The following is an 18133-nucleotide window of genomic DNA, read 5'->3' as shown; positions in this document are numbered from 1 at the left end:
TATATATATATATATATATACACACACACAAACATAGTGGTGAAGCTTTCTTTAATTTTCTTCTAGTCGTCTATAACAAAAACATACCCTTTCCTTTTCATGTATAATTGTCTTGATGTGGGACCTGGACAGCTTAGGACCTGGACAACTTACTTTGACCAATCCTGCTCCACAAGCCTGCTAGTTTATATTTCTATAACGTTGATAATATACCTCCCCTGGCAGGAATTATAATATAATGGATTCCATCACTTGTTGATGAAATCTAAATAAAATTTAAACAGCTCAGTGTCTAAGTGAAGGGCTTATGTGGTTTAGCTCCAGCTTGCCTTGCCAACCACAGCTAAAGGTTCATCCTCTGAGTTCTGGACACACTAAAGTGTCATGTTCTCACAGGAAGGATATTTCACCCTTTTTCTCCATGTCAGGTTTTCTGTGTTGGGGGAACAATCAAAATTTTGAGAGAGAAGATGATGTGCATTAAGTGTATTGGGGCATTCCATGGGAACAGCCCTAATAGGAAGTAAGGGAATACCAGTAAATTCCTCCTCCTCTTAGTTCCTATGCGCAGTTTTGGGTGTGAGAGAAAGCCCTCAGCATCCCATGTTCACCTTCCTGAGAATCTGAGCTGTGCTCAAGGATCATGAGCCCTGTGGCATCCACGAAGAATTACTATTAATTTCCCTGGAACATGTTCTGAACCCTGTGTCCTTTTATACTCATGCTTGATGGCTCCTTCTCAGTGTCTTGAGATCATGAGGTTTCATAGGCCACTAACTAGAGGCAGACCTGTCTCTTCTATTCATGTCAAACAACTTTTAGACCATGGCATTGATCCTTTTTTTTTTTTTTTTACTGTGGGGAATAGTTGCCCTCTAGTTTCTTTAAATATTTGGTGAGTAAAAGGACTTGGCTGTGCTCACTGAATACCTTTATGTCAGGCAAAGAACACAGCACACAAATAAAGAAAAGGAAATGTATTATGCAGATGTTTATGCTAGGGTTTCAGTGTTCCTCCACTATAGGCTCATATTCAGTATCCTTGTGCTTTGGCAACCACCAGTGGAAAACATGAAGCCAAAGTCTACTGATGCTGTGCTTCACTATCAGTGAGCTGGTCACACAGATATCTGCCTGTCATGTAGGTAGATTTGATCATTGACTGAAACATTTAGTATTAAATTAATTAAATTATTACTTGGATTGAAATTCAGTAGAGGAAAGTTTGGTTGCATAATTAAACAAATAAAAGAAGACTTTAAAAAGGCAAGGTAGATTATAAATATATTTTGCTATTCAAAAGACAGGAGACTATATAGTGATAGAGGTCTGTGCATGCTGGATGGCTTTCCCCATCTGTCATATATCCACTGAACACATATTGTCACTTACATTTACTTATTTATTTTGTGCATGTGAGGTTACAGAACAACTTATGGAAGTCAGTTCAAGTCTTCTAATGACCCTGGGATTAAACTTAGATGATCATGATCAGCAGCAAAAACCTTTACCCACTGATCTTTTCTTAAATGTGACTTAATTCTTAATAATAATCATGGTCTACTTAGAAGCAATCAGACATTTCTTAAATTTTCTGTAATATTTAGCACATCAGCTTGCATATTGTATGTTCTTATTAAATATTTGTTGAGTGGATGAAATATTCTATGGATATTGTTAGTCTTTACTGTTTTAAATAAATTTAGTTTGTTTTTAACATGGGCTATCAAGAAATAATGTAGTAGAGAAACCAGCTCTTTTAGTGAACAAATGAAGGCTACATGTATTACTATTTAGGATGCTTTCTTGAATACTATTTATTAATTTTATATTGTCTTATTGAGACCATCCATTCTTCAGCTTAGGGGAAGAAATAATAGAAACATTATGAGCAAGGACTACCTAGCAGTGAATTGCAGAAACATAATCTCTCTTGGACTGATAGACTAGTTCTCCTGGTAATAAGGGACCTGTCTCGTCTAAGAGCCATTTTGTGTTTAAACGCTCATTGCGTACATTTGCTGCATTGGATAATTTGCTACATCAGGACATTTTCACACACACACACACACACACACACACACACACACACACACACATATACTATATATATATATATATAGTATATATATATAGTATATATATTTCACATATATATATACATACATATACATACATAATATATTATATTTCACATGTATATACATACATATACATGTATATATATTATATATATATTATATGTTGATCATAGTCTTGTAGATATTTTTATTTTATTATCTTGTTCTATTCATTCAAAAGTGTTGAAAACAAACATAAAGAAAATACAGAGAATTCATCATGAACTTTCCATATACAGGAGCATTAGCCAACACTCTTAGATAATCAGAATTTGTCAAATTTACTGTATTAATTATTGGCCTTTTGAAGTCTCACCATGGGCTATCCATTTTAGGTTCCAATTAATTAATTACTAGAATTAATTCCATTCATTCTCCCTATTGTTTAGTGTTGACAACTCACCAGTTACCATGTATTTAGACGTTTGATAAGAAGAGTGTTGCTTTTCATTTTTAACTCTTTTGAATAACTGTTTACCTTTCCTGTTCATTTGAAATTTAATTTCAAAAACTAATAACTGTCTACATGGATACTTTAGATCTTTTATTTTCATGGTTATGTAGAATTTCAATTTCTGACTACTTTGTTATCGTGTATATCCCTTTGAGCACATTTGGTCTTTCATTAATCTGAATGGTTTCTTATTGCTGATAAGCACATTAGTTACTTTTTGTTGCTGTGATAAAATGTTATGACCAGAAGCAAGTAATAAAAAAAGTTTATTTAAGACTTACAGATTGAGAGGTGATTCCATTATGGCAGGAGAGAGGCAGCAGCAGGCAGACCACGCAACAAGCTGAGGTATCACATTTTCTAAAACAGAGAGCTTGAACAAGAAGGTGTGTGAGGCTCTAAACCCCCACAGCTCACTCTCAGCTGCACACTTACTCTAAGAAGGCCGCATCTCCATATCATCCCTGAGACAGCAAGTATCCTAACCAAGTGTCTGAAAACAGAGCTGCTTGGGACACTTTGCATAGATCTCCACAATATAAATTCATGTCATCATACACATTTTTATTTCAACATGATTGTGTGTGTGCCAGTAAACATATTGAAGACAACCTCAGAGTCACCACATTATGTTGGTGTTGCATTTAGGAAAGAAAATTTAAGACTTCCTGTGAATTAAATCCACGAAAAGCAAATACAAGTTTAACTTCTCCACCTATTTCTTTAGGTCTTCCAATTGTCTGTTGTTTGTGGTTTCTGGCTTGTCTATAGCCTATTTGTATTGTGTATCTGACATGTTTCTATTACCTGTGGTTGTCTCGTCCCTAATAAGGAGCTTTGTTTTAGAATTATGAACAGCATAGAAAACATCACACAGGGAAAGGAAAGGAATAAGGGATAGTTTATAGGAGATTTTAACACTTTATAGGGAGTTACAGCAAGTTGATCAAACAGGAAGCAATATCGAAGGCAGTTTCCAACTTTTGTGGCAAATATTTGTTGCATAAGACTTTAACAACCTATTTATTATTCTCGTCAAAGAATCACTGTAGCACACACACACACACACACACACACACACACACACGTACACACGCAGATGTGCACGCGGACTCACACGCACATGCACACACACACTCAGACATGCACATACATGGCTCCTTGGATCAGGAGCACAGAAGAATGTGTAACTCAAGGTTCAAGGTGTCCATTAGCTTAGAGAGTAAAAGTTGTTCCATTGTTCTCTTAAAGGCAGGTTAAACAAATAGCCAGAATTCTCAGCAGGATATCAGGCCAACTGACCTCAAGGGGCATCCATCAGCAACTTGGCTGTGAGGTACATAAAACGTTCCAGTCTCTCTGCAGATAAGAGATATTTTCATAAAGTGACCACCACAGTTTTGTATAATCAAGGGTATCATTATATTTAATGTAAAGTAAAATTGATTAAATAAAGAATGTTACACAAAATAAACTGGACTTCTAAAAGAATAAGTTAAAACAAATAAAATTTGTTTCTGTAAAGTTGTTAAAGAGTATTCACTTGATCCCGTAATTAAAAGGATTTACAACACCAAAACTGTTTAATTCAAGTTCGAATACTATGGGATCATGTAGAATTTTATTTGTTTGCGCATGTGTGTGCGAGCGTGTGCGTGTGCATGTGTGTGTTGTTGTTGTGTGTGCATATGTATATGCATGAGTATATGGAGAGTGGAGGCTGGTTTCCCCCTTTGTCCTCTGCTTTATTTTTGAGACGGAATCTTTCACTGAAGCGAAGATCAATTCTGTTAGTCTAGCCAGTTAGCCAATGAGCCACAGGGACTCCTTCGACTCTGCTTTTCCATCCTTAAGAGTTATAGCTCTGCCGACTCTGCAAGTGGTGAGAGTACTGGGTCTCCAAACTTGGGTTCTAATATTTGCATGGCATACACTTTACCTACTGTGCCAACTTTATAGCGTCACAACGAGTTTCCATAAATAATTATAAATTGAAAATAGTACAGAAGAAATGGTCAGGAGGTCAGCTTTTAAGTCAGATGACCATGAGCTCTGGCTCTTCTATCGATAAGCAGAGATGCTGGCCAACATATTCAACCTTTGGAAACTCGATTGCCTGTGAGTTGAGCCCTTATACTTAGGAATGTACTGAATAAAATGTAAATGTATTAAATCTATGAGCTTGTCATCTACTTAAGAAACATTAATAATGGAAAAAAGTTCAAAATGTGCACGTTTTAAAAGCATATTACTTTGAAAGATAACACTAAGGCAAACCAGGTTTGGGTTTTTGTTTTTGTTTTTGTTTTTTTTTTTTTTTTTTACATTTCCTAACCTAAAAGATTATTAGAATACTTATGTCTAGAAAATAATTTGAGATCAATACTATATTTCTTTATAATTGCACAATGCAACAGAGGGTATTTTGGGAATCACCAGAACAAAACTGAGGAAAATTAGAAAATTCTCTCTGCTATGCAGATTTCTGATTCTTCCAATTGTCTATTAAAACAGCATATCAATGAAAGCCAGGCGTCAGTTTTATCTTAACACAATTAAGGAAGGTAAAGACTTGTAAGTGCAAAGGGGAGTATTATTTTGTTAATAACCAAACAACTATCTTAGACTATTAATGAGATATCAATCTGACTGAGGGGAATGTCCAGAATTCGCTGTAATTGAAAATGACACTGAGGAAAGTGGTTAAGTAAGCGGTTCCAGGGTTCCAGGCCTCCTGCGGGGTCTCTCCTTTGTGTGTCAGAATAGTAAATTTGAACCCCAAAAGGCAAACCCAGACTCAGCCCTACTGTGCCCCCCACCATGCTTCAAAGCAAATATGGGCAAAATACACTCTTTGCAGGCATGATTCAGTGCACACAGGGCCATAATACATTCTTTACAGACATGAGCTTCTGTTGCTAAATCTTCTGTCAATGCAGGAGTCTGGGGCATGTGGAGGAAGGGTCTAAGCTTACCTTTTGTTTGTTAATGTGCTTTCACAGTTAAAGTGAGGGAATTAGCACAGACTGGAATAGCCTTGAAGAAAGACATTTATCTTCTTATTTTCTCCGGTGGTGGATTGTTGAGAAGTGAAGAAGCATCAGACTCACAAACAAATCTCCTACTGCCCTAAATAGTTTTACAGTCTCCTTTAAAAGAACACAAAGTCGGGCAGCAACACTGCCCGACCAGCACTTCCTCGGGGATCTTCCTCTACTATGACAGGAGAGAAGCATCTCTAATACAAATCAACACTCTTATTTCCAAAGTAAGCACTTTAAGAGGAGGCTGGAGCGAGAAAAGACAAGTTTGCTGAGCTGTGTGCTCTGACAGTTGGTGCAAGATGAGCCTGCGGATTGCATTGCACTGAGGACTGCAGCTTGTTTGGATGCATTTTCAATTGCACTGAATAAACAGCATGGGATGTTTGATGAGTGTTAATAGGCAAGATGTCACAATTAGATGTGGTTGTTCTTTTAAATCACCCTGCTTCTTTTGTATTTTTCCTTTGATCTCTCACAGACAGAGGGAGAACAAAATTTGTAATTTAAAACATATTGACTTTGACTCAAAAATTTATTTACACATTGTAAATTCATTGTGAGCTGAATCCTATGGTTAGATGGGAAAATATCTTTGCTCTATAAAAAAGGTGGCAATTTCTTTTTCTTTTACATGTGCTGTATCATGGCACTTTCCCTGTTAAATTCTTGACATTAAGTTTAAAGTAACTTTCTGTAAATGATTTATCCTGTAAAATTTGAGAAGTGGCAAGGACGCTGAACTTACATGGAGGCAGGATGTAAATACATTTGTTCTGCATTATTTATAAATATAATATTAATAAATAATATTAAAAATATTATTTTTCAACACATACAAGCATTCTAACAACTTGATCTTCCATTCATATGCTGACAATTTTCAACACAGGAGTCAGTGGGGTCTGCTTATGGGATCCTGATTCTGAGCAGGTTTGTTGATCAATTCTCTAGTTTCTTGAAATTATTAAATTATCAATAAAGAAGAGTTCACATATAACCTTCAGTGCTGAAAAGACACTGTAGCATACAATGCTTCAAAACTTGTGTATTTGACCAAGCCTGTTTCTACATCAGGAATTGCTCAGTAACCTAATAGTACTATTCTACCTGTAGTTTTACTCCAAGCCATGACTTTCTCTTGGTAGTGTTCAATTTACCCGACTCTTGCCACTCTTAACGTGTTTCCATCCTTTGTAAAAACATCTAGTTATCACTTATGTCTGTTAAGTTGTTCTTACTAATGATCTATTTTAATTTCGTTCTCTCTAGGATATAGACTCACAGCTAACCGGATTTGATTTATACGGGGGAAATCTACATCAATGGGCACTCTCACCTCATTGCTACTATGGGAAACAGAATGGTCAATAGGAGATGTCCTGATGAATAGTGATGATTGAAGATGCGGCATCCATCTGTGTGAAATCAATGGGAGCTACTTACTGCATGAAGAGTGCTTTGAGCGTTCCTTCACAAGCTCATATTTGAGAAACTGGAGCTGCATTTTACCACCATTCCATCTTTCTCCAGTGGATACAAATATACTTGCCTTGCTGCATCAGACAAATAGACAACTAATGTGGGACCATGGCACTTCCCAGATGCATGTGGCCAAATTATGTTTGGAGAGCCATGATGGCATGTGTGGTCCACAGGGGATCAGGTGCTCCATTGACTCTCTGCTTGTTGGGATGTTTGCTACAGACTTTTCACGTACTCTCTCAAAAGTTGGATGATGTAGACCCATTGGTTACTACTAACTTTGGCAAGATTAGGGGAATTAAGAAAGAACTCAACAATGAAATTTTGGGTCCTGTCATTCAGTTTCTTGGGGTTCCATATGCCGCTCCACCAACAGGAGAACATCGTTTCCAGCCTCCAGAACCACCATCTCCCTGGTCTGACATCCGGAATGCCACTCAGTTTGCTCCTGTGTGTCCCCAGAATATCATTGATGGCAGGTTGCCGGAAGTTATGCTTCCTGTGTGGTTCACTAATAACTTGGATGTGGTTTCATCATACGTCCAAGACCAGAGTGAAGACTGTCTATACTTAAACATCTATGTCCCAACCGAAGATGGTGAGTCCATTGCAGGAACACAGGGAGATATGTGTATTTATTTTCTATTCTAAGTTCTAACAATATTAATTCACATGTACTGGTAGTATGCATGGCTTTTCCTGTTGGCATGTAGACATATTTTACATGCTTGCATGCTGCTCCTTTTTGTTTTTGTGTGTCAGTGTATCTGTTCTTATTTTTTCACTGTGCCTACTCATTTTCTTTCTTCCACAGCACGTATATTTAGGTAGAAATGGGCTCCTAATTTCCATTTCCTACCAAATGACTCCTGAGAAGATGCATCAACGTTTCCTCATTGCATGTGCAGGCTCAACGAATTGGGGCTCTTTGGCACTCAGTAAAAGCAGGAGTGTACTAAGTTAGATAGTGGTGTTGCATGTTCCGGCGGTCTGTGATAGAGCGCCATGTTATTTTCTAGTCTTCTATTCATTTTTCAGTAAAAAGAATATCCAAGGAATGTGCCAGAAAACCCGGCAAGAAAATATGTAGAAAAGGAGGTATGTATGAAAGTGAAAATGAAAACGATGTATAAGTTTACAGAGGAAGAACGATACTCTCCCAAGGATGCCTTGCTGATGCTGGGGAGTGAGTGTTAGGTGAATGGTGGGCCAGAAGAGCCAGCCCAAGCTGAGCAGACAACACTGGGGAAGCTCATTGCTGGCACCTGTGTTCTCATATGGGCGGTGGCCCTGTGAATGTGACTTTTGCCAAGACTTTGCTCATAAAGGAAAAGATACCTCCCTCTTATGCTGCCTAAGGAACCCAAACAGGACTGCCTTTATAGGTGATCAGCCTTGGTTTCTGTACTCTTCCTGAACATGTAGAGATGTGTGACCTTCTTCAAAATAATCAGTTCAGTCAAAACTTTGTTTTATGTTGGTGTATTCTTAGATCCTCCTGCTACCTTATGGACGTTCCGAGCATAAGGGTCAATCGGCTACAGTTCCAGGGCAGTTACTATTACTAGGTAATGGTGATATTTTCCCCCCCAAGAGTCGTTTTTATTTTTTGGTTACTCTTCTAGAAGAAAATTAGATATTTCGTTCTTATGTGAAATATTTACAGTCTCCAAATGTGTTTAACATTTATATATTTATGTTAAACAATTTAAAACATGGGGAAGAACATGATTCAGAAGCTACAATTAAATCAACCTTCAAATCATCCTCTAGCCAGATTGAGCAAATGTAGACACTGACAGCTGCAGGCTCGCATTGAAATGCAGCATGTCCACACTCTGTTTTTATATAACAGTCAGTAAATCACTCATAGGAGTGTGTGGTTTTCTATGGCAGTAAATCTTCTAAGTGTTATTTTGACCTTATTCATAACTTGATAGAAATTTCAATCTTCCCACAAAAGTCATATTAATATTCCAGTGTTGTATATCCCATCTCCCTATGCATGGGTCAGACTTCATTATGGCATCTTTGTGGGGAAGGGGGTGTCTAAATGATTCTGTTTTATGAGATTGTATTGTAGGGAAGACACTTAGGTTAACAAAATTATCAACCTTCCGTCAGAAGTATTTGCTTTAAGTTGCTTGGGTGACATAGAGTTTGGCCTTTATTTTTTAAAATTTTAAGGGCATAGTTTGGGTCAAATGCATAGTCTGCTTAAGAAGGTATGTGGAGGAAGCAGAGTGCTTTTCAATGAGTAAACAAAGTTCTTCTTTTAATTTTCAAATGAGAGTAGCAACAGTGGTTTACATGCCTTCAACCAATGTAAAATGCTGCAGATGTTATTATTATGCGGCTTATCAAGCACGTGCAATTAGCTAAGTGACTTTCGCCTCCTATCACAAAGCTGTTGATTCACAAAGTCATAAATAAAGATACTGTTGAAGAATGCATAAATAGAGCATAATGCATAAAAATAAGTGTGATTAAGAAAAGAAAGATCAGGGCTCCAAAGATAAGGTAGTAAGCAAGAAAAATGACCTTCCTTCTCATAGGACTTCATCGAGAAAAATAGACTTAGTAGTAAATTCTTTTTCTCTATTCCTTGGTTTGTTGGTTCTACATGCTTATAAGAGAGTTGGCAAAGAGTTGTGTAGGCTGGCCTGTTTACTTTGGCAACCTTTGAGCTAATTTATAATTAGATTGGGACAATGTCTACAGATGCCCACTGACTGTGTGCTGCTATTATGCAGTGCTAATTAAACACTATTTAACAATCCTTTTGTTTAGGAACTTAACATATCTTATAATTAAAGAAGACCTGCTCCTTCTTAGTGGATGATTTATTACCCTAAGTCTGAATAACTAATAATTTAAGTGTAATATTCTATACAACTAGGATGTTATAAAAATACAACCTAACATTTATATTTGACTCTTAATGAAGTAATGAGAAGTTTCCCCAAACTTTTAGTTTTTTATTTAGTTTCTACAATGAAAGGTTTATGTTAGTCAATTTAATAAACTTATAAAAGTGCACAGGTTGACAAGTGCACACCTGGCATCCTGACACTTGGGAGATAGGGGCAGAGCAGGAGGATATAGGTTCCAAATACATCTGTGGCTATATAATAAAATGGAGGCTAGCTCGTGTTATTTGTACCCTGCCCCAGGAAACTACAGAAAAAATGATAAGGGAGAAAGAGAAGAAAATATCATTCTGTTTTAAGAAATGATTAGTAACTCTGGAACTATTTATGAATGCATTCAATATACCCTACATGTGGACTATGAGTTCTTGAGCAGTGTTGTAGAGGATCTTCAACATACTTGGTCTAGTTACTAGGTTTTGTCTTGCCACAATTTACCTCTTCCCTTTAAAATGTATAGCATCACTTGCAGAGGCAGACAGGCGTGGATACTGTGCGAATCCCTCTATAGTCTGGGCATATTGTATTCACTCAGAACTATTTCTTAATTGACAATTATAAAGATGTAGTAATCAAGTGAGTTAGTAATAAATGAGGCAGACAGAGCATTCTCTTCTCAGAGAGCGTACATTCAAATGACTTTGCAAAGAACAACACATTTTCTTTTCTTTGATCTGTACAAAAGGAAGAAAAATTTCTCCCTCCAGGAGATGTCACGTTATATTTTTAAAATACCTTTTGCAACACTCTCCTCTGCATTTGAAGTTAGAAAACACATTTAAAGAATAACATCAAAGGGCTGCCTTTTGTTTTAAAACAAATCTCTGTTGCACACTTTAATGTATCTTTCTATATGTCCCATGATAGTTTTAACTATGTGTTAATTGCTTTCTAGATATTCTAGAAATTGCCTTCAGAGTTCTGTCGATTTAAAAAAATGAAAAGAAAATGAGTTATTAAAATTAGATGCTGCTGTAGAACACTTGGGCACATTAGTGACATAGAAGATGAAGTTTTGCATGTGGAGTGGATCAGGTGTTTTCATAGTTTAGCCGTTTAATCATTACAACAACGTTACGAGAAAATTATACCATAGTTCTTGCCCATAGCAGTTATTAAATAGAGTTAGGTTATGTTAAATCACCCTATACAGGAAACACGGCTTAGTCAGTAAAGCAATACATGCACAAGGATCTGGATTCAGACTCCCAGCACCATAGACAAGCCAGGTACGATGACATGTTTCTGCAATCCTTCCTGGCGAGAGAGAGGTATCCCCTGACCTCATTAGCCAATGAATCTAGTCAGTCTTGATCCCCAGAGCTATCATCTGATTTCATCTCCCTTCCTTCCCCCTCCCCTCCGTCTCTTTTATGTTTTTCTTTCTTGCATATTAAAACATATCCAAAAAATTAAATTCCACCTACTTACAATATTTTTTAACAAATTCAGACCTTATAGCATTTGAATTTGATCAAACTAGTATGAACAACTTATTTGCAAAAGCATGCCCACAGTCCATTCTAATAAATTTTTTGTTGCCTTTATTGTTGCTGTATTTTTTCTAGAATTTTTGTTAACTTTGTTCTTTTATCCTTTTCACACTTCTGCTACATATTCTGGTCTCTCTCATTTCCCTTTCCCAATTCTCTCCCATTCCCATCAGTCTCCCTCTCATCCGGTAATACTCTTTCATCTATTTAATACTTTGAGTTTTGTTTGCTCTCTCACAGAGTTTAATATTATTCAATCTTATTCAATCCTATGAAGGTTTTTTTTTTTTTCTGCCAAGGCTAACACCTAGTATATTCCCCTAGAAATCTATTCAGAGGTAGTTTTAATTCACTTCAGTTTCCCTGCATTTCTAGGTTTCTGTCTTGTGAGACTTGCTAACAGTGAGGTAATCAAATATCAGGCAGCAAACACATAAAGTAGGAACAGAAGACTAGAATCTGCAAACAAGTTGATTGGCTCCGGATTCTCTGGCTAGGCAGTCTTGCATTCTTCTGGAAGTCGACTGTTATTTCCGTAGCTCTCTGGAGATGAATACGGATTTATTTTCCTAGTTGCGATATTTTGTGTATCCACTCCATTTCTCCTCCTTTTCATTACATGGACAACTTTATAGATGACTCTGTTTTAATTCCTTACAGCTTAAGCATGTTCCAGTTTTCAAAAGTATTTGACTTCTATGTTTGCAGTGTTTACTTGAGGTCATATACAATGTAACCAAGAACATTTCTAGCAATTTTAGGTTTTGTTTGATTGGCTGTTTAGCATAGGGTCTGAATCGACTGCTATCACCTTTTATATTTTAGGATTTTAGCATGAGTTATATTCCAGAATCATATGCTTTCTGGATCCATATTTCTAAATCTTTCATTCATTTAACAAATGTGTATTGATTTCCGACTCTGTAGGAATTATTGTCCTAAGTTCAAAGATATCATTAGTCCACAGGAAAACAATTTCTTACTTGGACTCAGGTAATGAAAACGTTTACTTTAATTTAAAGTAAATTAAATTTAGGAGTTAAGGGGAAAGAAAAAGAGTAATAAGGAGAAGCTCTGTGAATGTGTAGGATGAAGACAACTTTGTCAAAGGGTGCTCAAAGATTTTTTCTATTTAACCTAAAGCTAGGGATCTGTCTTGTATATTTCCTGAAGAGTTCAGAGTACTCATATGAGGGAGAGTTAATGGAGAAAAGCATTGAGGTTCAAGCAGTTTGGACTTAATTTTAAAAGACAGAATAGTTGACACATTGAGAGAGGGTAGGAAGAGTATATAGAGATGTAGAGAGAACAAATGAAGCTACTAGTGTACCAAGACCTAAAAGCTACCTACTCAGAACAGGAGGAGAACAATGGAAATTATAGTTTCTTTATGTGCTGAAGATCACATTTATTGGTAAATTTCTTCTATGTTGTGACCAAATCCTGACCTTACACCATAGAATATTCTATATTCCATCAACTAAGATGGAAAGGGAAGAATATAAAATTGTCTGGATCTTAGCATAGTAGGAAGATGCTGTTTGGTTTTGGCCATCATAAATTAGAGTTGTCATTACACATCCACAGATAAACATCAAGGAACCAGTGTTCTTAGCCAACAGCATGGACCATGTGTATAAAAGTGGTATATGCTGAGATTTTTTAGAATTCCTATATTAAACATGGTAAAGGAAGCCAATAAAAATAGTGAAACAAAGACTCCAGTGTCTAATTTACAGAAACATTCCAACATAAAGAAGACAGTCAAAAATACTTGTTGGCTGAGAGATGTGTTAATCAACTTTCCATTCCTATAACAAATTATCACATATTCACTTTAAGGGAAAGTTTTATTTTGGCTCATGGTTTTGATCCATGGTTGCTTGGCCTCATTGCCTTTGGTCTGTGGGGAAGTGGTACATTACTGAGGAGTGTCATAGAGAAAACCTGCACACCACAGGTGTCTGGGAAACAATGCTAGTCTTTCATGTCTAGGACCTTCTTTCTACCACACCCCACCTCCTGAAGTGTTTAGTGCCTACTAACAGAACCAGAGGCTGATGAGAAAGAAGCCTTTAACACATGACGTAGGGGAAGCATGGAAGCGACAGAACATAGGTAGAAGCAAATCAAGATTCTGTTGTTGTTGCTGGCTAAGCTAAGAAATGTAAGAAAATCCACACACCATGTCCACCTCAGCTCCACAGATGAGTCTCTGTGGAGTGGTGTTATCTTACAGTGAGTACCAAACTAAGAGAGTACGAGGAGGTCATGAAGGCTGGAGCATACATGGTTGTTTTAAGGAGTTGTGAAAACAGAGTTAGCTTTGAAACTAGGTTAAGATTGGTGAAGCAAAGAATTACTGGGAAATAGTAGATAAACAAATAATTTAAATATACAGGGAAGATTGTAGAATTTCTGGAGTAGTATCAATGAATCAATGAAAAGGGGCATTTAGCACTGTCATTGGAAAAGTTGCACTAAAAGAATGTGCATTTGTCATTTAAGATAACATGGTAAAAGGGGAGAGATATGATGTGAGTGCATGAGTGACAGTGGTGGTGGGATTGATGCTCTTCTGATGTTTCTCTATTCTCTTCGATGAAAGGGTGGCATAGGAAAGGCAGAAGGAATTAGCATTGGCAAAATGGTCCTACAGTGTAGACTTTTGGATATATATATATATATATATATATATATATATATATATATATTCAATATTACCACAATACTGTGACACTTTTTATCCCAATGGAGAACAGAAGAGCCCAAAATCTTGGCCAGATATTCATCACGTTTTCACAGCCAACTAGCCAAGTTTCCTTTGAGGTGATTTCTTCAGAATGAACGGACTCAAAACAACAGAAACAGGCTGATGACAGCAACAGTAGTCCTTTGTTTTTGGAACTATGCATGAAATAGAAAATAATTTTGGTGGCCAGTTTGCTACTATAAAATTACCCTGTGTCAAAATAATTAATTACAACCTCTGATTCATTCACTGTTAGAAGTTTAATGAAAAATTAAAACTTTCTTCCCCTCTTCTCCCCTCTCTCTCTTCCCCTTTTCTTACCTTCTTTTTAATTTTAGGTGTTAAAATTGTTTTTTTTGATAATTTTATGCATGTGTACAGTACATTTTATGTGTGCCCACTCTGACCCTCTCTTAACTCCCCCTACCCCTGCCATCCCACTCTCATCCCTACAGATCCTTTTCTCACATTCATGAATTTCTTTTCTCTTTCCTTTCCTTTCCTTTTTTCCTCTCTTTCTTTTCTTGTCCTTTTTTTCTGACTCTGATTTTCATCAGGTCTATATGAATGTCCATAAGGTTGAAGCTATTGGGTTCACTGTTGACACACAGTTGAAAATAACGATTGTTCATCCTTCAGAACACTGCAATAGCTAAAAATTCATCAGCGATGAAAAGGGTTCCATTAACACGTCTCAGAGAGTAATTGGCTGTGACAAAGTCTTGAGAGGCCCCAGTGCAGCCACTGAAGCCTGCAGCAGCCATGTGATCACAAAAGCTGAGTTGTTAACACAGAGTTTTTAAATCATTTAATTTAAATTTAAGTTTTATTTTAATGTCCATATGTACGCATGTGTGCATGTTCATATGTGCCCATGTATGTGTGTCTATGTATGCGTGCGGTTTGAGGTCATCTGTGACATTCAGTGCTGTTTTTCATCTTGCCATCTTATGTTTTGAGACAGCATCTCTCATTGGCCAAAGTTTAGACATGTTGATTATCTAATGGTATTGTGAGTGCTACCAGGCATGCCTATTTTGCATGGTTTCTGGAAATCAAATAAATGTATTCATATTAAAATGCCAGGTACATTACCAACTGAGCCATCTTGGTAACCCTTTGGCTAATTTACTTTTAATTGATACATAAAACATAAAAGTTATAGATATTAAGGAGAAGATTCACTTTGTTATGACATGTATATTCAAAGAAAGGCATGAATATATATATATATATATATATATATATATATATATATGTGTGTGTGTGTGTGTGTGTGTATGTATGTATGTATATATGATCAAATATTAATCACTTATATTGTAAACACTCATATGCTTTTCCTCTATCTTTTTAAAATAGATAGCATGTAATCATTGCCAGGAGTCACCATATTGGGCAGCATAAAGCACTTCTTGTCCCTTTTTACCTGTAACTTGGTTCCCTTTGTCACTCTCTCACCATTTCTCTCTCCCTTCTTTCTCCCAATAATGGGAAACATTGTTGTATTTTCAACTTCTTTGAGACCATCTCTTTCAGGTCATGCATGATGGTACCTCTGTGTAGCAATTATTTTCACATGACCCTGCACCAGTGCACACACTTCTTTATGTAGCTCTCCCTGAACTTATATCTGCTGCAACAACCGAGATCACAGATCTGAAGATGACAGATCTATGATCAAGGAAGGAGTCAGCAAAGTTGCTTCCAGCAGATGCCATAATGGCAGATTACTGTTTCTTTGCATTTCTGGGGGCCAACAGTTGTCTTCACCATCCTATTCCATGTGGAGGCAACAGTTCAGTCTCTATCTCTGCTTTCTTAAGACCTTCTGCTCTTTTCATGTGATTTTTATATGAAGTTTTCAAGCAGTAGGTTTAAGGTCCATCCAATTCTGAGATGGTTTAATCTCATTTACACTTCTATTACAAATCACATCTGTCATTACCCTGTTTTCAGAGAGATTATTTTTGGAAATACCTATGTTAAGTATTTAATCTGCTCATTTTGACAATCCAGCACACAAAAGTTGTGATCTGAGTTTCTAGATGACCTAAATCCTGTTTTTTTAATATTTTGGCATATTTCATACATGGGTAATATATTTACATCATTTCCAGTCCTATTTCTTCCCATTCCAACTTCTCCTATGCCCACACCACCAGACTGATTTAAAATTGTATAATCACTGTGAGTACTATATAGGTGAAGAAAATTGTGATTCATATTAAATGACTTCTGTAAAGTCACATGACTGTGGGCATAAGAAAGAAGGCTCCTGTGGAAATTAAAACTTACAGTTTTTTAATTTGTTTTAAGCTATCTTTTCTTTTTATTTTTATCATGGTAGGGTACCATACAGTACTCCATATGCTTTTAAATAATTATTTGATTTTGTGTGTCAAAGTGTTTCTGGTTTCCATTGTATTTCTTGAATTGTCAATATTTTACTCAGACAGTTGCCTATGTGCTAACATAGTTTTAACAAAATTTAATTTCTCCAATGTAAAAATGTAGTGATATTAATTTTGAATTCTGCTTCATTCATCACAATTGGACAATTGAAAAAAAAGTTCTTTTAAAGTAATTTTTAAGACTTAGTTCTTTGATTCCTCTAAGGTTGCTCATCTAGCAGGTGGAGTATTGATAGTGCTGGAGAAAACTAGAAAACTAATGGCAGGCAATCATTTTCATTAAAGCATATAGAATGTTACAAAAATCAGATTGAAACAACAGTAAAGAGAAATAGCAGCAGATATATCACTGCAACAATCATTGCAGCTTTCCTAAGGAGAATTCAGATTAATCAACAGTGACCATAATTGGCTACACTTCAACCTGGAAATGAAATAGGAACCTTTCTTTCCTTTTAAACAAAGCTGTTTCAATAGATGTGTCAAAAAGGAATTGTCAGGTGTCCTACACTCAGGGCAATGCTGAAGTCAGGTGTTCTCCTTCCTTCTCTTAGGAAAGAGTCCCCATGCTACTTTCTCAAGTCTTTAGGGATACTCTTTTACAGTGCTCGTCCAGATCATCTTTGTGGGGAATGTCTGCAAAGAGGCACACCAAAAGCAAGTTATAAATTCTCTCTTAGAGCTAAATTCCTCTCAGTTCCTCCATGACTCTCCATCTGTCCTGGCAAGGTGAAGGCCAGGCTGACGGACCCCAGGCACAGATCAAATCTTCCCTTGAGAAGAATCCATGCACTGGTTGGCACCTTAATTTACAGACTCTATAGAACCCGAGGCTTCTGAACCGTTCCGCTTCAGCCCTGTGAAGTCAGCTCCTTCCTTGATGTAGCCCAAGTTGCCACCATCAAACACATCCACATTCAACGAAACTTTGAAAGTGTCAGGATTTCAGCAAGCATCCCTTAGTGTGAATAGACACTTTTGTACGATGACACACTCTCTTTTCTTCTGTTTTCATGGGACACTAAAGTAGATTTTGTGACTTAAAAACTTTGTAAGTCATTTATTTAGGAAATCGACTTTATTCAATGAAAACTAAAATAAATAAATTTGGATTCTGATTTTTTTTAGTATAATACTATTTAACTGGATCTGAAAATGCAGGGATGAGATTTTTATCTTGCTTTTATTTTGCAGAGATTTCTGGCCACCCTTCACTTTAGTAAACAACATTTTAAGAGGAAAAAAATGAGAGATTATAGGCAATTTACTGTGGACTTAGGTTATCATTCATTGGAGATTTTTTATTTTACTTTTGAATTTAACTTTTTCCTACAATTTATCTGTTTTTTGAAATTTTTCTCTTTTTTATTGGATATTTTCTTTTTTATTATTATTTTCTTTATTTACATTTCAAAAGCTATCCTGAAAGTTCCCCATACCCTCC

The 18133-nt window shown here is 36.5% G+C and overlaps 1 protein-coding gene across 10 annotated transcripts in view; it reads left to right on the top strand.

Annotated features, from left to right (window-relative positions):
- The window catches only part of Nlgn1 (neuroligin 1), an 867654-nt gene that overhangs the window by 187842 nt on the left and 661679 nt on the right, over window positions 1-18133 (top strand). For 7 of the 10 annotated variants that reach the window (XM_029537342.1, XM_029537337.1, XM_029537339.1 and 4 more), the window contains 2 exons: window positions 6888-7698; window positions 8139-8198. In XM_029537342.1, the coding sequence (XP_029393202.1) occupies window positions 7206-7698; window positions 8139-8198 (553 nt within the window). In that variant the 5' untranslated portion in view covers window positions 6888-7205. Of the gene's footprint in view, window positions 1-6524; window positions 6549-6887; window positions 7699-8138; window positions 8199-18133 lie in introns of those variants that run through there. The other 3 variants (XM_029537346.1, XM_021195935.2, XM_029537345.1) reach the window with 2 other exon arrangements.

Source organism: Mus pahari, chromosome 4 (assembly GCF_900095145.1).
Source record: "Mus pahari chromosome 4, PAHARI_EIJ_v1.1, whole genome shotgun sequence".
NCBI lineage: Eukaryota > Metazoa > Chordata > Mammalia > Rodentia > Muridae > Mus > Mus pahari.
This window is presented reverse-complemented; position numbering and strand designations above follow the sequence as displayed.